Raw genomic sequence first — 19,171 nt, 5'->3', positions numbered from 1 at the left:
TAAGGGCAAAGAAAATCAGACAAGATTTATATTATATGAGTGCTGTAATTGGACAAAAGGAATGAAAAGGAGAATGCAGAAGGCTGAGAGAGGTGTGAAAAGTGTTAATCAGTATGGTAGAGCAGAGGTACAGATGGTTTGCCCTGAATGGAGGGGGGGTTGGTGGGGGGGAGGGGGCGGGTGTGGGCGAGAAGGAGAGCAGGAATGAAGAAGTTGAAAAATGGAAGTGAGAAAGAAATATGATAAAATGGATGAATGAGATGAAAAGAAGAAACAAAATAAAATAAAATAAATGGAAATGGGGTGAAGGTGGAGGGGAGAATCATGCTCTGAAGTTGTTGAACTCAATGTTCAGTCTGGAAGGCTGTAAAGTGCCCAATCGGAAGATGAGGTTCTGTTCCTCCAATTTGCATTGGGGTTCACTAGAACATTGCAAAAGGCCAAGGACGGACATGTGGGCAGGAGAGCAGGGTGGAGTGTTGATGTGGCAAGTGACAGGAAGATCTGGGTCCTGCTTGCGGACGCACTGAACGTTTTCAACAAAGTGGTCACCCAATTTGTGTTTGGTCTCTCCAATGTAGAGTAGACTGGATTGGGAGCAGTGAATTGAATAGACCAGATTGAAGAAGGTGCATGTGAAGCGCTGCCTCACTTGAAAGGGGTGTTTAGAACCCGGGAAGTGAACAGGGAGGAGCTAAAGCGGCAGGTGTTGCACCTTCTACGATGGCATGGGAAGGTGCCATGGGTAGAGGATAGGATGTTGGTTGGATGGAGGCATGAACCAGGGTAGCCCAGAGAGAACGATCCTTGTGGAATGCTGGGAAGTGGGCGGGGGGCTGAGGGGAAGATGTGTTGGGTAGTGGCATCATGCTGGAATTGGCAGCAATGGCAGCGGATGATCCTTTGAATGCGGAGGCTGGTTGGGTGAAAAGTGAAGACAAGGGGAACCCTGTCCTGGTTCTGAGAGGAAGGGGAGGGAGTGAGAGCAGTGGCTCGGGGGATGGGTGGACAGGGGCAAGAGCCCTGTCAACAACATTGGGTGGAAAACCACAACTGGTGAAGAAGAAAGACATATCTGCAATGCTATTTAGGAAAGTGGTAAGATCAGAACGGATGCAGCGGAGGTGAAAGAATGAAGAGAATGGGATGGAGTCGTTTCAGGATGTGGGTGTGAAGAGCTGCAGTCACGATAGTTGTGGGAGTTGGTGGGCTTGTAATAGATACTGGTGGATAGTGTAACCATGAGAACCTGCGGCAACACAGCAGAGTTGAACCTTGCAGACAGGTCGATTGGCTGCGCCTAACTGCTGGTAGTTTCTGTAGTGTAGTGGTTATCATGTTTGCCTAACGTGTAAGAAGTCTCTGGTTCAAAACCAGACAGAAACTTTATCATTTCAGGAAGTATGCATGATTTTGGTTATTTGCTGAACATTATCCAATTCTCAATGTTGTCGCCATGTTATCTTTGTTTTGACCTCGGTCTCAAATGCTTTCAGGAAAATCAGAAATGCTGCATTTTAAGATGTCGTTGCAGGAAAGAAATGTTTGTAATTTGACACCGTGCATATATTAGCAACTTGCTCAATCCATGAAACATGTCTAATCGTCGTGTGTGCTCATAAAGACAGACACAAGTGATACTGTAACTGAACTAGAGGAAGTGGTGCACATTGCACAGAAACATCTTTTTAAAATCGTTTTCATAATAATATAGGGAAAACCATTCATGCTGTTGAGGGAATCGAGGCTCACTGCAGATCTACTAGACTTTCCGATAGATGAATGGGATTTAGGCGCCAGCATATTTCACACCCAGAATAAACTAACTGATCATTCTTAAATCTCTTCCCATTAAACATATTTGATTTTGTTGATAAACTGACTGTGGTCAATCTCAAATAAGCATCATGGGATGTGCATTAACCAGTGACTCGATCTGTTTTGTTGGCCAGTCATAGTTGCAATTCAATGCTGCATATGTCAGAGATATTCAATTCAGAATGAGGACTTGCATAATAAATAAATGTATTGATGTTAAATGTTGAATAATGAACAATGGTTCATTTTCAGTTTTTGTTTCAGATTCCAGCATCCACAGATTTTTGCTTTTATTTATTCGCTCTGACTTGAACCTCAAAATTTATTCAGAGCGATCGGAAATACTGGATTTTCATGAGAAGAAAAAGATGATGTGTGGGAGGAAACAGGAGCACCTGGAGAACGTGCGGACTCCGCACAGTCACCCCAAGCCGAGAAACAAACCTGAGTCCCTGGTGCTGTAATGGCTGTCCACAGAGAGAATGTGGACAACCTGTGGTGAACCATTGTTGGTTGCCACCAGGTAGTGCTGAGCCATGGTCTGGCCAGTACTATGAGTCTGTAGATATAAGAACATAAGAACATAAGAAATAGGAGCAGGAGTAGGCCATCTAGCCCTTCGAGCCTGCCCCGCCATTCAATAAGATCATGGCTGATCTGACGTGGATCAGTACCACTTACCCGCCTGATCCCCATAACCCTTAATTCCCTTACCGATCAGGAATCCATCCATCCGCGCTTTAAACATATTCAGCGAGGTAGCCTCCACCACCTCAGTGGGCAGAGAATTCCAGAGATTCACCACCCTCTGGGAGAAGAAGTTCCTCCTCAACTCTGTCTTAAACCGACCCCCCTTTATTTTGAGGCTGTGTCCTCTAGTTTTAACTTCCTTACTAAGTGGAAAGAATCTCTCCGCCTCCACCCTATCCAGCCCCCGCATTATCTTATAAGTCTCCATAAGATCCCCCCTCATCCTTCTAAACTCCAACGAGTACAAACCCAATCTCCTCAGCCTCTCCTCATAATCCAAACCCCTCATCTCCGGTATCAACCTGGTGAACCTTCTCTGCACTCCCTCCAATGCCAATATATCCTTCCTCATATAAGGGGACCAATACTGCACACAGTATTCCAGCTGCGGCCTCACCAATGCCCTGTACAGGTGCATCAAGACATCCCTGCTTTTATATTCTATCCCCTTCGCAATATAGGCCAACATCCCATTTGCCTTCTTGATCACCTGTTGTACCTGCAGACTGGGCTTTTGCGTCTCATGCACAAGGACCCCCAGGTCCCTTTGCACGGTAGCATGTTTTAATTTGTTTCCATTGAGATAGTAATCCCATTTGTTATTATTTCCTCCAAAGTGTATAACCTCGCATTTCTCAACGTTATACTCCATTTGCCATATCCTCGCCCACTCACTCAGCCTGTCCAAATCTCTCTGCAGATCTTCTCCGTCCTCCACACGATTCACTTTTCCACTTATCTTTGTGTCGTCTGCAAACTTCGTTACCCTACACTCCGTCCCCTCCTCCAGATCATCTATATAAATGGTAAATAGTTGCGGCCCGAGTACCGATCCCTGCGGCACGCCACTAGTTACCTTCCTCCAACCGGAAAAACACCCATTTATTCCGACTCTTTGCTTCCTGTCGGATAGCCAGTCCCCAATCCACTTTAACACACTACCCCCAACTCCGTGTGCCCTAATCTTCTTCAGTAGCCTTTTATGGGGCACCTTATCAAACGCCTTTTGGAAATCCAAAAACACCGCATCCACCGGTTCTCCTCCATCAACCGCCCTAGTCACATCTTCATAAAAATCCAACATGTTCGTCAAGCACGACTTTCCCCTCATGAATCCATGCTGCGTCTGATTGATCGAACCATTTCTATCCAGATGCCCTGCTATCTCCTCTTTAATAATGGATTCCAGCATTTTCCCTACTACAGACGTTAAGCTGACCGGCCTATAGTTACCCGCCTTTTGTCTCCTTCCTTTTTTAAACAGCGGCGTAACATTAGCCGTTTTCCAATCAACCGGCACTACCCCAGAATGCAACGAGTTTTGATAAATAATCACTAACGCATCCACTATTACCTCTGACATTTCTTTCAATACCCTGGGATGCATTCCATCCGGACCCGGGGACTTGTCCACCTTCAGTCCCATTAGTCTACCCAGCACTGCCTCTCTGGTAACATTAATTGTATTAAGTATTTCTCCTGCTGCCAACCCTCTATCGTTAATATTTGGCAAACTATTTGTGTCCTCCACCGTGAAGACCGACACAAAAAACTTATTTAAAGACTCAGCCATATCCTCATTTCCCACTATTAACTCCCCCCTCTCGTCCTCCAAGGGTCCAACATTCACTCTAGCCACTCTATTCCTTTTTATATATTTATAAAAACTTTTACTATCATTTTTTATATTAATTGCTAGCCTAGCTTCATAGTCTATCCTTCCTTTCTTTATCGCTTTCTTAGTCTCTCTTTGTTGTTTCTTAAATTTTTCCCAATCACTTGTTTCTCCACTATTTTTGGCCACTCTGTACGCAGCTGTTTTTATTTTAATACTCTCCTTTATTTCCTTCGTTATCCACGGCTGGTTCTCCCTTTTCTTACAATCCTTGTTTTTTGCTGGAATATATTTTTGCTGAGAACTGAAAAGGATCTCCTTAAAAATCCTCCACTGTTCCTCAGCTATCCTACCTGCCAGCCTGCTCTCCCAGTCTACCTTAGCCAATTCATCCCTCATCCTATCATATTTCCCTCTGTTCAAACAGAGGACACTGGTTTGGGACCAAACTTTCTCCTCTTCCATCTGAATCAGAAATTCGACCATATTGTGGTCACTAGACCCAAGAGGGTCCTTCACAATAAGATCCTTAATTCTACCTACCTCGTTACACAATACCAGATCCAAAATAGCTCGTTCCCTCGTCGGTTCCGTAACATGCTGTTCAAGGAAACTATCCCGACAGCATTCTAAGAACTCTTCCTCCATTCCACCCTTACCGACTTGAGTCTGCCAGTCAATGTGCATGTTGAAGTCCCCCATGATTATTGCCGTTCCGTTTTTACACGCATCCCTTATCTGCTTGTTTATAGCCCTCCCCACCTCAACATTATTATTTGGGGGCCTATATACCACACCTACTAGTGTCTTTCTCCCTCTACTATTCCTCATCTCTACCCATAATGATTCCACGTTTTGTTCCTCAGAGCCTATGTCATCCCTCAGTACTACCCTGATATTATCTCTTATTAATAGCGCGACCCCACCACCTTTTCCTTCCTGTCTATTCTTCCTAAACGCCTGATACCCCTGGATATTCATCTCCCAGTCCTGGTCACCTTTCAGCCACGTTTCTGTAATGGCCACTAGATCGTACCCACTCGTGCTGATTTGCACCATCAACTCATATACCTTGTTCCGAATGCTTCGTGCATTCAGGCAAAGTGTCCTTATTCCAGCTTTTATCTGGACCCGCTTTGATGAGTCGCGAACACCCTCTCCCTCTACTCCCTTATCTAAATTACCGCCTTCATTCACTTGCACCCTCTCCTCTACCATTAATTTTGTAATTCCCCTTACCCCTGCATCCTCCCCCCCATCAATTAGTTCCTTGATCCTAGTCAACTCTTCTAGCTCCCCTCCCCCCAACCTATCTAGTTTAAATTCTCCCCAGTAACTTTAGCCAACCTACCGGCCAGGATATTGGTCCCCGTGTGATTCAAGTTCCACCCGTTTTTTGTATACAGATCACCCCTGCCCCTAAAGAGGTCCCAATGGTCCAGGAACCTGAATCCCTGCCCCCTGCACCAGTCCCTCAGCCACACATTCATCTTCCACCTCATTCCATTCCTGCCCTCACCTTCCCGTGGCACAGGCAGTAATCCTGAGATTACTACCTTTGCTTTCCTCTTTCTCAGCTGTCTCCCTAATTCCCTGTACTCCCTTTTCATGACCCCTTCTCCCTTCCTACCCACATCAGCGGTACCAATATGTACCGCTACCTCAGGCTCCTCTCCCTCCCACCTCAGGATTTCCGGGACGCGACTAGCGACATCCTGGATCCCGGCCCCAGGGAGGCAGACCACCATGCGAGAATCCCGCCTACCTCCGCAGAAACGCCTGTCTGTCCCCTTCACCATCGAGTCCCCGATTAATACCGCCTTCCTCCTCTTTTCCTTAGCCCTCTGAGTTACAGGGCTGGACTCCACTGCGGAGACACGGCCACTGCTGCTTCCCCCAGGCGGGCTGTCCCCCCCAGCAGTACTCAAGCAGGAGTACTTGTTGTGCAGGGGCAAATCCACTGGGGTGCTCTCAACCACCCTAGCCTTACCCTTCCTGGCCATCACCCACTTGGCCTCCTCCCGTTGCCCTGGTGTGACCACCTGATGATAGCTCTTGTCTATCACCTCCTCATTCTCCCTCATCAGCCTAAGATCCTCGAGCTGCAGTTCCAGCTCCCTAACACGGTCCCTCAGGAACCGCAGCTCGACACACCCCTCACAGATGTGGATGTCCGGGAGGCCAGATGCCTCCAGGACCTCCCACATCCTACACTGGGAACAACACACTGGTTTCACACTCATACTGGACACTTTATGTCAAGTAAGACAGTGAAAAGTTAATAAGAGTGTAAGGAAACAAAAAAATAAATAATTAATTAAAGTCAGAAAACCCACTCTCTTACCCTCAGCCTGCTCCTGGGAACAAATCCCTGATATTAACAACTGATATTAAACCCAAACAACTGAGATTAAACCTAAACAACTGAGATTAAACCCAAACAACTGATATTAAACCCAGAACAACTGAGATTAAACCCAGAACAACTGATATTAAACCCAAACAACTGAGATTAAACCCAAAACAACTGAGATTAAACCTAAACAACTGATATTAAACCCAAACAACTGATACTAAATCCAAACAACTGATATTAAACCCAAACAACTGATACTAAATCCAAACAACTGATATTAAATCCAAACAACTGATACTAAATCCAAACAACTGATATTAAATCCAAACAACTGAGATTAAACCCAAACAACTGATACTAAATCCAAACAACTGATATTAAATCCAAACAACTGATACTAAATCCAAACAACTGATATTAAATCCAAACAACTGAGATTAAACCCAAACAACTGATACTAAATCCAAACAACTGATATTAAATCCAAACAACTGATACTAAATCCAAACAACTGATACTAAATCCAAACAACTGATATTAAATCCAAACAACTGAGATTAAACCCAAACAAGATATGTTACTGTTGGGGTTAGGGTTGGGCTGTTCTACCTGTTAATATAGTCCTATGGTACACACCAGTTGGCTCCGCCTCCTGGGAGAGGTATAAAGGTCACTGCTTTGCCTGGTGGCCCTTTAGTCTGGGATTGTATATAGTAGCTCTGTTATTGTTGGCAATAAAAACCTTTATTTCCCGAGTACATCTTGCCTCCCGTGTGATATATCGCGCATCACAACCATGAGCAGTATTTTCCCCTGGTTTCATTCCCTCACCCCGCAGTATAAATATCTTCCACTTTCTATGTCTTTTTGCTTTGACAAAGGGTCATCTGGACTCAATATTGCAAATATCTCTGACATTAAGTGATGTCCATCTTTGTGCGGGGCAAACGTGCTCCATTTGGCCAGAAGGTGAAGAGTCGGAACAGATGTGCCCCTAACAAAGATGACGACGATGTGGGGGCGGGGCTTTGGGCGGTGCACGCAGGGCGGTGCACGCAGAACGCTGAGGCGGTTGGGATCGCACATGCGCACTGCAGCGGGAGTGTTTTGTTGACGGAAGCGTGCGGCTTCTTCTCTTGATCTGAATCAGATTTGAAAGCGGGGGACGGTTAACGGTCGGCGGCGTTGTCATGGCGGCAGGGGCGGGGCTTGTCCACGGCGCGCGCTGGCACAAGTGGACCCTCGAGCTTAACTTGAGCGGCAGCAGCAGGTGCGGAGGCCGCGCGGGAAGCCGGGGGCTCGAGTAGGAGGCAAGCCGGGTCAGCCCGTCTCTCCTGAGGGGAGGCCATCGCACACTGACCCGGGGATGTGGCACCAACCCAAAACTTCCCAACCCCGGGTTTTTCACGCCTCTTTTACCCCTCACCGAGCTCCTCAGCACAAAGCAGCCCCTCAAATCCCCCAGAAATCACTCAGACCCCACTTGGCATCTTTTCCCCAGGTCATGACCCTGAGATGCCCTTTTGGTTTCAGCCCCTCCACCTGATCAGGTGCCAACTGCGGTGGTGGTTGGAGGAACGATTGCTCGTTTCCAGGACCCGGTGCTGAACTGGATCTCTCTCAATGTCCCGCAGTGTTTGTTTTCAAGATACAATTTGGTACATCTGGTGATTTGTCACTTTGTCCCTAAATGGAGGGCAAGCGGATTGGCACCCTGATTATCAATTGACACTAATCCACTTCTGCCATCCTCCATTCCCGTGGCAGTTCAATGGACACAACGGCAGTGTGTGTCCGAGGTTTGCCCAAGCTTTAGTTCATGCTGGCACTATTGCCACCACGTTGGGGTTCTCAACAGAGAGACTCCCTCTTTAAAGAAGGTCTTGAAAGGGTGACCAATTTGTGTTTTCTGTTTCTCACAGGAGCCGTGATCAACAGTGTGGCCAGAGAGACTCCATGTACCCAGTCGCATATTCGGACAAACAGCTGCCAGACATCTGTGTCCAAGAAACAGACCGGATCCTGGTCGAGAAAGTAAGTTGGATTTGAATGTGTCTTTAGTGTGTGACTGACAACGCCCCTGGTTTGTCCACGGTGGTGAAGTACCTTGGTGAACCACAGCAGCCTGTGTGATAAAGGGTTAATCATCATGCTTACTTCAAGGCCTGGATATAAGATCAGTATATGGCCTCCCCTAACCGGCCCCCTTTACTGATACCCTGCTCACTTTCTGTTTTCAGCGCTGCTGGGACATCGCCTTGGGCCCATTGAAACAGCTGCCCATGAATCTGTTCATCATGTACATGGCTGGCAACACCATCTCCATCCTCCCTATCATGATGGTGTGCATGATGGCCTGGAGACCCATACAGGCCTTGATGTCCATGTCTGCAAGTGAGTATTGTATCGAATCTGCAGCTCAGAAACAGCTCTGAACCGGCATCACTTGAATGTAGCTTAGAATAGAGTTCTGGGAGTTGGGTAATTAAGGGAGTTAGAGAAGAAAGGGAAAGAGGTGCTGTTTTGCTTTCTAACTTTCTCAGCCGTCAGGAAGTGATCTTACTCTTCGACAGGAGAAGAAGCTAGATTTTTGGTGAGGATCTGCTAAGTGACTACGGTTTATTCTATTCTTAAGGATTAAAAAAGTACAGCAACTGGTGGTAAGGTTAATAAAATACTTAAAAACTAAAATACTTGAAAACAAAAATAAAATATGTAATTAGGTAAAATAATTAAACAGTTTATTCGCACACATTAAAGATGTGTCACAGCTGCAGCATGTGGGAGCTCCTGGCTGTCAGTTTGATCCAGGGCAACCATGTCAGCAGTAAGTGAAGTTCAAGCAGCTCTGGTTCAGAGTTTATGAGCTGGAGGCTGAACTACAGACACTGCAATGCATCAGGGAGGGGGAAAGTTACCTGGATTCTTTGTATCAGGGAGCAGTCACACCTCTTGGCCCAGGGTCTGCTGATTTGGTCAGTGGTCAGGAACAGGAGAGTGAGACAGATAAGGGAACTCACAGACAGGAGCCTTAGCCTTTAACATTGTCCAGCCAGTTTGAGGTATTTTCAGCTTGTTTGGATGAATGGGAGCTGCAGGATGGATGAACCAATTACCCATGGCACTGTGGTAAGGAAACCATTCCAGTGAGGGGAGCAAAAAGGAATGCAGTGATAATGGGGACAGTATAGTCAGAGGGATTGGCACATTCTCTGCAGTAAAGAATGTGAATCAAGGCAGCTGTGGTGCCTGTCTGGGGCCAGTGTTCAGGACATCTGATCAGGGCTGGAGAAGAAATTTCAGTGGGGAGGGGAAGGTTCCAGTTGTCCTCGTCAATGTAGGTATAAACAACAGAGATAAAGAAGGAGATTTTCAGTGTCGATATGAGGACCTAAGCACTAAATTAAGAAGCAGAACCTCAATGGTTATAATCTCTGAATTATTACCTGAGCCACATGCTAATAGGTATAGGACAGATCAGATCGGAGGGATGAATGCGTGACTGAAAGGCTGCGTTAAAGTTTATTTATTAGTGTCACAAGTAGGCTTATGTTAACACTGCAATGAAGTTACTGTGAGAATCCCCGAGTCGCCACACTCCAGTACATGTTCGGGTACACTGAGGGAGAATTTAGCGTGGCCAGTGCACCTAACCAGCACGTCTTTCAGACTGGGAGAAAACCGGAGCACCCGGAGAAAACCCACACAGATACAGGGTGAACGTGCAAACTCTGCACAGATAGTGACCCAAGGGGTGGCACAGTGGTTAGCACTGCTGCCTCACAGCGGCAGGGACCCAGGTTCAATTCCAGCCTCGAGTGACCGTGTGTGTGGAGTTTTCATGTTCTCTGTCTGTCTGCGTGGGTTTCCTCCGGGTCCTCCGGTTTCCTCCCATAGTTCAAAGATGTGCGGGTTAAATTGATTGGCTATGGTTCGTTGTCCCATAGTGTCAGGGGGACTAACAGAGTAAATACGTTGTGTTACAGGGATAGGGCCTGGGTGGGATTATGGTCGGTGCAGAAGCGATGGGCTGAATGGCCTCCTTCTGAATTGTAGGGATTCTAAGCCAGTATAGAACCGAGTCCCTGGTGTTGTGCGGCAGCAGTACTAACCACTGTGCCGCCCTAACTGGTGTGGGAGGTGGGTTCTGGTTCATGGGACACTGACATCAGTACTGGGTGAAGTGGGATCTGTACCATTGGGACAGTCAACACCTGAACGGTGCTGGGGCCGGTTCATGCGAACCCCATGATGAGGAAAATAGAGACGGTTTTAAACTAAATAGTGGACAAGGAATCAAATTTGGGGCAAGGAATGAAATTTATATGAAATTTATATGAATGACTGGATGATGGGATGTTTGGCAAATTTGCCGATGACACACATATAGATGGAAAGTAAGTTGTGAAGCGGACATACAGAGAGTACAGAAAGATAGAAAGGTTAAGTGAGTGGGGAAATATCTGGTAAATGGAGTAGAATGTGGGCAAATTTGAAATTGTCCATTTCGGCAGGAAGAATGAAAAAGAAGCATTTTGTCTAAATTTTGAGAGATTGCAGAGCTCAGAGATTCAGAGGGATCGAGTCATAGAGGTTTACAGCATGGAAACAGGCCCTTCGGCCCAACTTGTCCATGCCGCCCTTTCTTTTTTAAAACCCCGAACCTAATCCCAATTGCCCGCATTTGGCCCATATCCCTCTAAACCCATCGTACCCATGTAACTATCTAAATGCTTTTTTAAAGACAAAATTGTACTTGCCTCTGCTACTACCTCTGGCAGCTTGTTCCAGACATTCACCATCCTCTGTGTGAAAAAATTGCCTCTCTGGACACTTTTGTATCTCTCCCCTCTCACCTTAAACCTATGCCCTCTAGTTTTAAACTCCCCTACCTTTGGGAAAAGATATTGACTGTCTAGTTGATCTGTGCCCCCTCATTATTTTATAGACCTCTATAAGATCACCCCTCAGCCTCCTACGCTCCAAAGAAAAACGTCCCAGTCTATCTATCCTCTCCTTTTAACTCAATCCATCAAGTCCTGGTAGCATCCTGGTAAATCTTTTCTGCGCTCTTTCTAGTTTAATAATATCCTTTCTATAATAGGGTGACCAGAACTGCACACAGTATTGCAAGTGTGGCCTTACCAATGTCTTGTACAACTTCAACAAGACATTCGAACTCCTGTATTCAATGTTCTGACCAATGAAACCAAGCATGCCGAATGCCTTCTTCACCACTCTGTCCACCTGTGACTCCACTTTCAAGGAGCTATGAACATGTGCCCCTAGATCTCTTTGTTCTGTAACTCTCCCCAACGCCCTACCATTAACTGAGTAAGTCCTGCCCTGGTTCAATCTACCAAAATGCATCACCTCGCATTTGTCTAAATTAAACTCCATCTGCCATTCGTCAGCCCACTGGCCCAATTGATCAAGATCTGGGTGTCTGAGTGCATAAATCACAAAAGTCTAATATGCAGGTACAGCAAGTAATTAGGAAAACTAATAGAATGTTATCATTCATTGTGATGGGAATTAAATACAGAACTAGGGAGGTTATGCTTCAGTTGTACAGGTCACTAGTGAGACCACATCTGGAGTACTGTGTGCAGTATTGGTCACCTTATTTAAGGAAGTGTGCAAGTATGCTGGAGACAGTTCAGAGACGGTTTACCAGACACTGATACCTAAAATGGATGGGTTGTGTTATGAGGAAAGGTTCTCACATGTTCCTGAACTTCCTGCTTTTCCATTCTCGCTCTCAGTCTTTAGGGTCCTGGGGAATTCTTATCAGCACTGGCTGCAGTGTCTCATCTACTTCATCGGCAACCTGCTGGGGTTGGCCCTGGCCATCTACAAGTGCCAGGCAATGGGGCTGCTGCCCACACACGCCTCTGACTGGCTGGCATTCATCCAGCCGCCCCAGGTGAGATCCGCACTCTGTATGTGAGGGGGAGCCAGGAAAATAGGAAGAGGAAACCATTCAGGGCTGTGGAGCCTGAGAGGTTGAGTAGATTGGGCCCAATTATTTTTATTCATTCGTGGGATATGGGCATCACTGGCTGGTCAGCATTTATTGTCCATCCCTAGTTGCTCTTGGAGGGCAGTTGAGAGTCAACCACAGGAAATCTGCCGCCCTTACCTGGTCTGGCCTACATGTGACTCCAGAGCTACAGCAACGTGGTTGACTCTCAACAGCCCTCGAGCAACTAGGGATGGGCAATAAATGCTGGCCAGTCAGAGACGCCCATATCCCACAAATGAACAAAAACAAATGAGGGATGGGGGAGGAGTGCAGGGAAAGTGGGGATGTCTTTGGGAATTGAGAGATAGGAGGAAGAGTGTGGGGAAAGTGGGGATATCTTTGGGAATTGAAGAATGGGGAGGAGTGCGGGGAAAGTGGGGATATCTATGGGGAGGAGTGTGCGGAAAGTGGAGATATCTTTGGGAATTGAGGGATGGAGAGGAGTGCAGGGAAAGTGGGGATATCTTTGGGAATTGAGGGATGGGAAGGAGTGCGGGGAAAGTGGGATATCTTTGGGAATTATGGGATGGGGAGGAGTGTGCGGAAAGTGGGGATATCTTTGGGAATTGAGGGATCGGGAAGACTGCAGGGAAAGTGGAGATGAGGTTGATGATGAATTGTGGAGCAGGCTCGACAGAAGCTATTCCCACTCCGATTCTTACCACCTTCTCCTTTCACACAGAGAGTGGAGAACACAGGCGGGGGCCTGGTCCTGTGATGGTCCCACTCTCCTCCTATCGCTCGCTGAGACACGGCCCGAGGACGATGGACACCGGATACAACCTACCGTCTGGCTAACCTGGGACCAGGCGTTCTGTAGGTAACATGCCCTCCCATCACTGCCCCCCCCCCACGCACACACAGACATTGGCCCGTGCACCTGTGACCGATGTGGAATGGCCGGAGATATTGACAGCAGGGACTGTGTATTTTTTCACTGGGTATTCAGTTGTTTATCATGTTGACCCCCTTTGCTGAGCCTCGGATAAGGGACCTGTTGGAGTTGACGATGGGACTGGAAGTTCCTGGATCAGTCATTCCAGGCTTATCCTGGTGCCTCTCATTCTCTCTCTCACCCAGGTCAGAAGGTCACAGATTTGTGTAACCTGTTCCTGAGATTCGAGCTGCTGTAACAGGTTCTCCCAGGGGTCCCTCAAATCGTCTCTGAAATTTAAGTTCCCTGGCTGTGTGTTGCATCGTGCCTTGTGGGATCTTGCTGTGCAGTCACCATCTCTTCCTACAGAACGGCAGGAGGGAACATCGAAAGGAGGGAATGATTTAGCTCCTGTGCTTGGTCTGGGCTGTTCCAGAGCGCTCTGAATCAACACAGCAGCTTCCTGTTTCCAAAACACAGTCACTGCTGTTCACCTGGGAAACCCGGCAGGCACTGCACACAGCAGATCCCACAAACTGTCGGATAACCACCAAATGTTAGGCTGTTTGAAGGATAAAGATCGGCCCTCGGAAACCAGCGGGAGCTCTCCTTCGCTCCATCCAGTAGTGGCGGTGGGATTTTACTATCCACCTGACACAGCAGTGAGTGAGGAGGGGGGGAGCTTGGTTTCACTTCCTCAGCACTGACAGCTGGAGGCAGGTGATTGACAGTGTAGTGTGTGCAGCTGTCTGTGTGCCCACCTGGGCAGCATGGTGGCACGGTGGTTAGCACTGCTGCCTCACAGCGCCAGGGCCCTGGGTTCGATTCCAGCCTCGGATAAATCATAGAATCCCGACAGTGCAGAAAGAGACCAATCGGCCCACCGAGCCTGCACCAACAACATCCCACCCAGGCCCTATCCCCATAACCCCACGTATTTACACTGATCATATCCCCAACACTAAGGGGCAATTTAGCACGGCCAATCCACCTCAATCACACGTCTTTGGAGCGTGGGTGGAAACCGGAGCAACTGGAGAAAACTCTCACAGACACGGGGAGAATGCACAAACTTCACACAACCTGAGGCTTGATTTGAACCCAGGTCCCTGGTGCTGTGAGGCAGCAGTGCTCCCCATTGTGTCTGTGTGGAGTTTGCATGTTCTCCCCGTGTCTGCGTGGGTTTCCTCCGGAGGCTCTGGTTTCCTCCCAAACTTCAAAATGTGCTGGTTAGGTGGATTGACCATGCTAAAGTGCTGCTTTATGTCACAAAATATGTAGATCAGAGTGATTAGTGGGGTAAAGATATGGGGTAACGGGAATAGGGCCTGGGTAAGATGCTCTGTCAGAGAGTCAGTGCAGACTCAAAGGGCTGAATGGTCTCTTCTGCACTGTAGGAATTCTATGATTTTGTCTGTGAGCAGGCACGCTTGTGTCTATGAGTGAGTGTGTGTCTGTCGGGGTGTACACGCATTTCAGTTCATGTGTGTGTGTACCTGTGTGCGAGCACATACATGTTTGGTGTGTATGTATGTCTGCTTTCGCTTTATTTAATGATTGTGTTTGAGTCGTTCCTCTTTGTGTGTGTTTGTGGGGGGAGGGGGGTGCGGGGAGGTGGTCACTAATCCGTCCCCTCCCCATTCTGAGACCACACCCGAAGCAGGAGTGAACGGAAGAGGCCGGAGGCGAATCGATAACCTCGAGGTGAGTGAGGAAACAGTCAGTGTGAGTTTGATGCTGCTGTGAAGAATGTGTCATGTCTTTTCACTGATTCTGTAACTGTGGAAATAAAGAGTTTCAGCAAAATGGGATAAAAGCAAATTACTGCGGATGCTGGAATCTGAAACCAAAAGAGCAAAAGGTTTGTCAAAGGGTCATCCAGACTTGAAACTTCAGCTCTTTTCTCTCCTGACAGATGCTGCCAGACTTGCTGAGGTTTTCCAGCGTTTTTTCTGTTGGTTTCAGCAAAACGGGGCCTCCATAAAATGACAGCAGACAAAACCGAGACTCAGATTTCACTGACTCCACCAGCTTAAAGCTCTCTTGTTCCATTTTAAACTCTGCAACACTCTCGCCTTTTCTCTCCCACAATATTCAGACTTCAGTAACCCGAGCTGGTGGTTAAATAACCGTTCCCTATTTGCTGACTCATTTCACCATCACTCCTGTTCTTCCAGCGCAATCCCGATCCCCACTTCCACTGCTGAAGAACACTAACAGACATCCCTCCCTCCGTGTTCAACTCTTCAATGTTCACCTTTTCAGTTGGGTAGGGTTTCAATTGAGAATCATAACACATCCCATTTCCACCTCCTCGTGGTGTCTGGACCAGATCAGGTAAATTTTCCACTAAAAGGTCTGTTTAATCCTTCTCCCCAAACTCCAGCATCTACAAGGCACAACTCTTGTGTCTAATTGAATAAGCTCCAATTTTCTGAATTAGTGCAGCTCCAACAACTCAGGAAGCTCAACACCATCCAAGACAAAGCAGCTTGATTGGCAATCCTTCTACAAACATCTACTCCCTCCAACACTGACTCACATGGCAGCTGGAGGTGTACCACCTACAAGATGCACTGCAAGCACTCACCAAGGCTTCTTTGACAGCATCTTGCAAACCCGCAACCTCCAGCACCTTGGAGAAGGGCAGCAAATGCATGGGAACATCATCACCTGCACGTTCCCCTCCAAGTCACTCACCATCTATACTCAGAGATTGATCACAATGTGAAATTCACTGCCACAGGAACTAGCTGGACAACTCATCGTTTAAAAAGAAAATGTGATGAGTACATGAGGGAAAGGAGATTAGAAAGATGAGCTGAAAGGCTGAAATGAGGGAGATGGAATGGGAGGTATCTTGTGTGAAATATAAACACCAGCACAGACTAGTTAAACCGAACAATGTCTTTCTGGTCTGGATATTCATAGAATCCCTACAGTGTCGAAGGAGGCCATTCGGCCCATTGAGTCTGCACCCACCACAATCCCACCCAGGCCCTCTTCCCATAACCTCGTGCATTTACCCTAGCTAGCCCCCCTGACACTCAGGGCAATTTAGCATGGCCAATCCACCTAACCCACACATCTTTGGACTGAACAAAGAACAAAGAACAATACAGCACAGGAACAGGCCCTTCGGCCCCCCAAGCCCGCGCCGCTCCCCGGTCCAGGATTGAATCCTGAATCCAGGATCCCCGCCCAATTTTCCAGCCTATCTACATACCAATATCCTATCCACCGAGCTGTCCCTCACAGCTACGATGCTTTGTTCATTACAACCTATTAACTTACCCCCACCCCCCCCATTCCAGACCATGTGATCTCCAGGGAGAGGCGAAAACCCAGAGTGAAAAACCCCAGGGCCAATATGGGGAAAATAAATCTGGGAAATTCCTCTCCGACCCCCTGAGGCGATCGAAACGAGTCCAGGAGATCACAATGGCCCCGATCGGAAAATGCTTCCCAACCCTAGTCATTTCCACTTCCACGAACACCATATGAATTCCCTGCCCCCGAGACAGGTTCCCAACTATCCGCAGTCTCACTCTGTACTGGCACCAGCAAGATGATCATAGAATGAAGCCTTGAAACGAGAAACCAGGAACAATTAGCCCGCGCCGCTCCCTGGTCCAAACTAGACCACTCTTTTGTATCCCTCCATTCCCACTCCGTTCATATAGCTGTCTAGATAAGTCTTAAACGTTCCCAGTGTGTCCGCCTCCACCACCTTGCCCGGCAACACATTCCAGGCCCCCACGACCCTCTGTGTGAAATATGTCCTTCTGATATCTGTGTTAAACCTCCCCCCCTTCACCTTGAACCTATGACCCCTCGTGAACGTCACCACCGACCCGGGGAAAAGCTTCCCACCGTTCACCCTATCTATGCCTTTCATAATTTTATGCACCTCTATTAAGTCTCCCCTCATCCTCCGTCTTTCCAAGGAGAACAACCCCAGTTTCCCCAATCTCTCCTCATAACCAAGCCCCTCCATACCAGGCAACATCCTGGTAAACCTCCTCTGTACTCTCTCCAAAGCCTCCACGTCCTTCTGGTAGTGTGGTGACCAGAACTGGACGCAGTATTCCAAATGCGGCCGAACCAACGTTCTATACATCTGCAACATCAGACCCCAACTTTTATACTCTATGCCCCGTCCTATAAAGGCAAGCATGCCATATGCCTTCTTCACCACCTTCTCCACCTGTGACGTCACCTTCAAAGATCTGTGGACTTGCACACCCAGGTCCCTCTGCGTCTCTACACCCTTTATGGTTCTTCCATTTATCGTGTAGCTCCTCCCTACATTATTCCCACCAAAATGCATCACTTCGCATTTATCAGGATTGAACTCCATCTGCCATTTCCTTGCCCAAATTTCCAGCCTATCTATATCCTTCTGTAGCCTCTGTGGAAGGAAACCGGAGCAAACCCATGCAGACACGGGGAGAATGTGCAAACTCCACACAGACAGTGACCCAAGCCGGGATTCGAACCCGGGACCCTGGCATTGTGAGTCAGCAGCGCTAACCACTGTGTCACCATGTCGCCCAAGAATGAGAGAATTCTCTGTGATTCAATGTAATCTCTGACCAGTTCTTGATCAGTAAGTTCCACCATTTGCACTGCACCGGTCAGAGTATAACCTGATGCTGAGTAATCACACTGAGATTCTGTCATGTGTAAAATTACAAATTACAACATTGTCATTGAAATTGGTGCACAGAAATTTTCATCAATCAGATCCACTCTCAAAAATGTTCTCCCAAACAACGCACTCTCTCAGATCTTTTCAGCAAGGATCCACTTCCAGGATTTCAATCTCTCCTTTCACTATTCTTCTGCCTCAGATTATCACATGCACTCAAGCTTCCACACAATCTCTCAGGTACCCAGCCATATCAACAGAACACCACTGTTTCACAGGTGGTACCAAAGTCCCAACCTTAGGATTACTTCAGATTCTGGCTTTTTGCCAGCCAACTTCACCAGGTGTGTTGCCTTTAACTGGAAGCCTCTCTCTACCCCTTTCTTTAACTTCAGGGAACAGTATCTTGTTCAGATTCCCTTTGACTTCAGTTTTCCTCAGACCTTTTTCATTCCCTGGTTTCTGGAACTATCTGTTCTTCAACTTCTGGGACTTTCTTTCTTGCCCTTACTCCATTGTTCTGCCTAATGGTTCTGGCAGTTTCCTCTTCAGCTAACTCAAAAATTATTTCTGACCCAAAATGGCCACTGGTTGCCAAGTCTTTCCTTACCTAGTCTTTACTTATGTGTGTTTTCACATTGTAAACTCTCTGAACACAATACAGGCACAGTTTGAAATGAAACCAAAACCCCATACATGCAAACACCTTTATTTAACATTAATCTATGAAAGTTTTAACCCTTCTGTACACAGAAACACCGAATTAAACTCACTTAAATGTATATCTTATTTCTAATATCCAACAATACAAATATAGGTTACTGAATCGACTGCTTGACAGAGAGAAACTAAAGCAAGATGAGTTTAGGGTTGGGCAAATTTTTAAACACATATTGACCCAATGGAAGCGAGGGAAACAGCAGAGGCAGCTGATCAGACTGTCTCAATCTTAGTGACAAAGGAGCTTCATGAGCTCCTCAGACTTGCTGTTGTCGGTGAGGATGGAGGAGAGAGGGAGAACCCTTCAAAAGGAACTAAAACAGAAAATGCTGGAACAGTAGGTTTTGTCTGCAAAGCGCACA

General features: G+C 47.1%; 2 protein-coding genes across 2 annotated transcripts in view; one reads left to right on the top strand and one right to left on the bottom strand.

Annotated features, from left to right (window-relative positions):
- Window positions 1-19,171, bottom strand: part of LOC144483888 (uncharacterized) — a 435,358-nt gene that overhangs the window by 256,376 nt on the left and 159,811 nt on the right. The window lies entirely within an intron of this gene.
- Window positions 7,721-15,261, top strand: LOC144483881 (ER membrane protein complex subunit 4-like). Its single transcript, XM_078202459.1, has 5 exons — window positions 7,721-7,809; window positions 8,462-8,573; window positions 8,780-8,933; window positions 12,305-12,465; window positions 13,247-15,261. The coding sequence occupies exons 1-5, from the start codon at window positions 7,730-7,732 to the stop codon at window positions 13,280-13,282; spliced, it is 543 nt and encodes a 180-aa protein (XP_078058585.1). The 5' UTR covers window positions 7,721-7,729; the 3' UTR covers window positions 13,283-15,261.

The sequence above is a fragment of the Mustelus asterias genome, unplaced genomic scaffold (assembly GCF_964213995.1).
Source record: "Mustelus asterias unplaced genomic scaffold, sMusAst1.hap1.1 HAP1_SCAFFOLD_84, whole genome shotgun sequence".
Lineage (NCBI taxonomy): Eukaryota > Metazoa > Chordata > Chondrichthyes > Carcharhiniformes > Triakidae > Mustelus > Mustelus asterias.
This window is presented reverse-complemented; position numbering and strand designations above follow the sequence as displayed.

Bases quoted from the DNA above. Each gene is read 5' to 3' on its own strand.
- LOC144483881 (XM_078202459.1), top strand. From the start codon at position 7,730: ATGGCGGCAGGGGCGGGGCTTGTCCACGGCGCGCGCTGGCACAAGTGG. The intron at 7,810-8,461 runs GTGCGGAGGCCG...TGTTTCTCACAG, and splicing joins AACTTGAGCGGCAGCAGCAG to GAGCCGTGATCAACAGTGTG. The intron at 8,934-12,304 runs GTGAGTATTGTA...TCTCGCTCTCAG, and splicing joins CTTGATGTCCATGTCTGCAA to TCTTTAGGGTCCTGGGGAAT.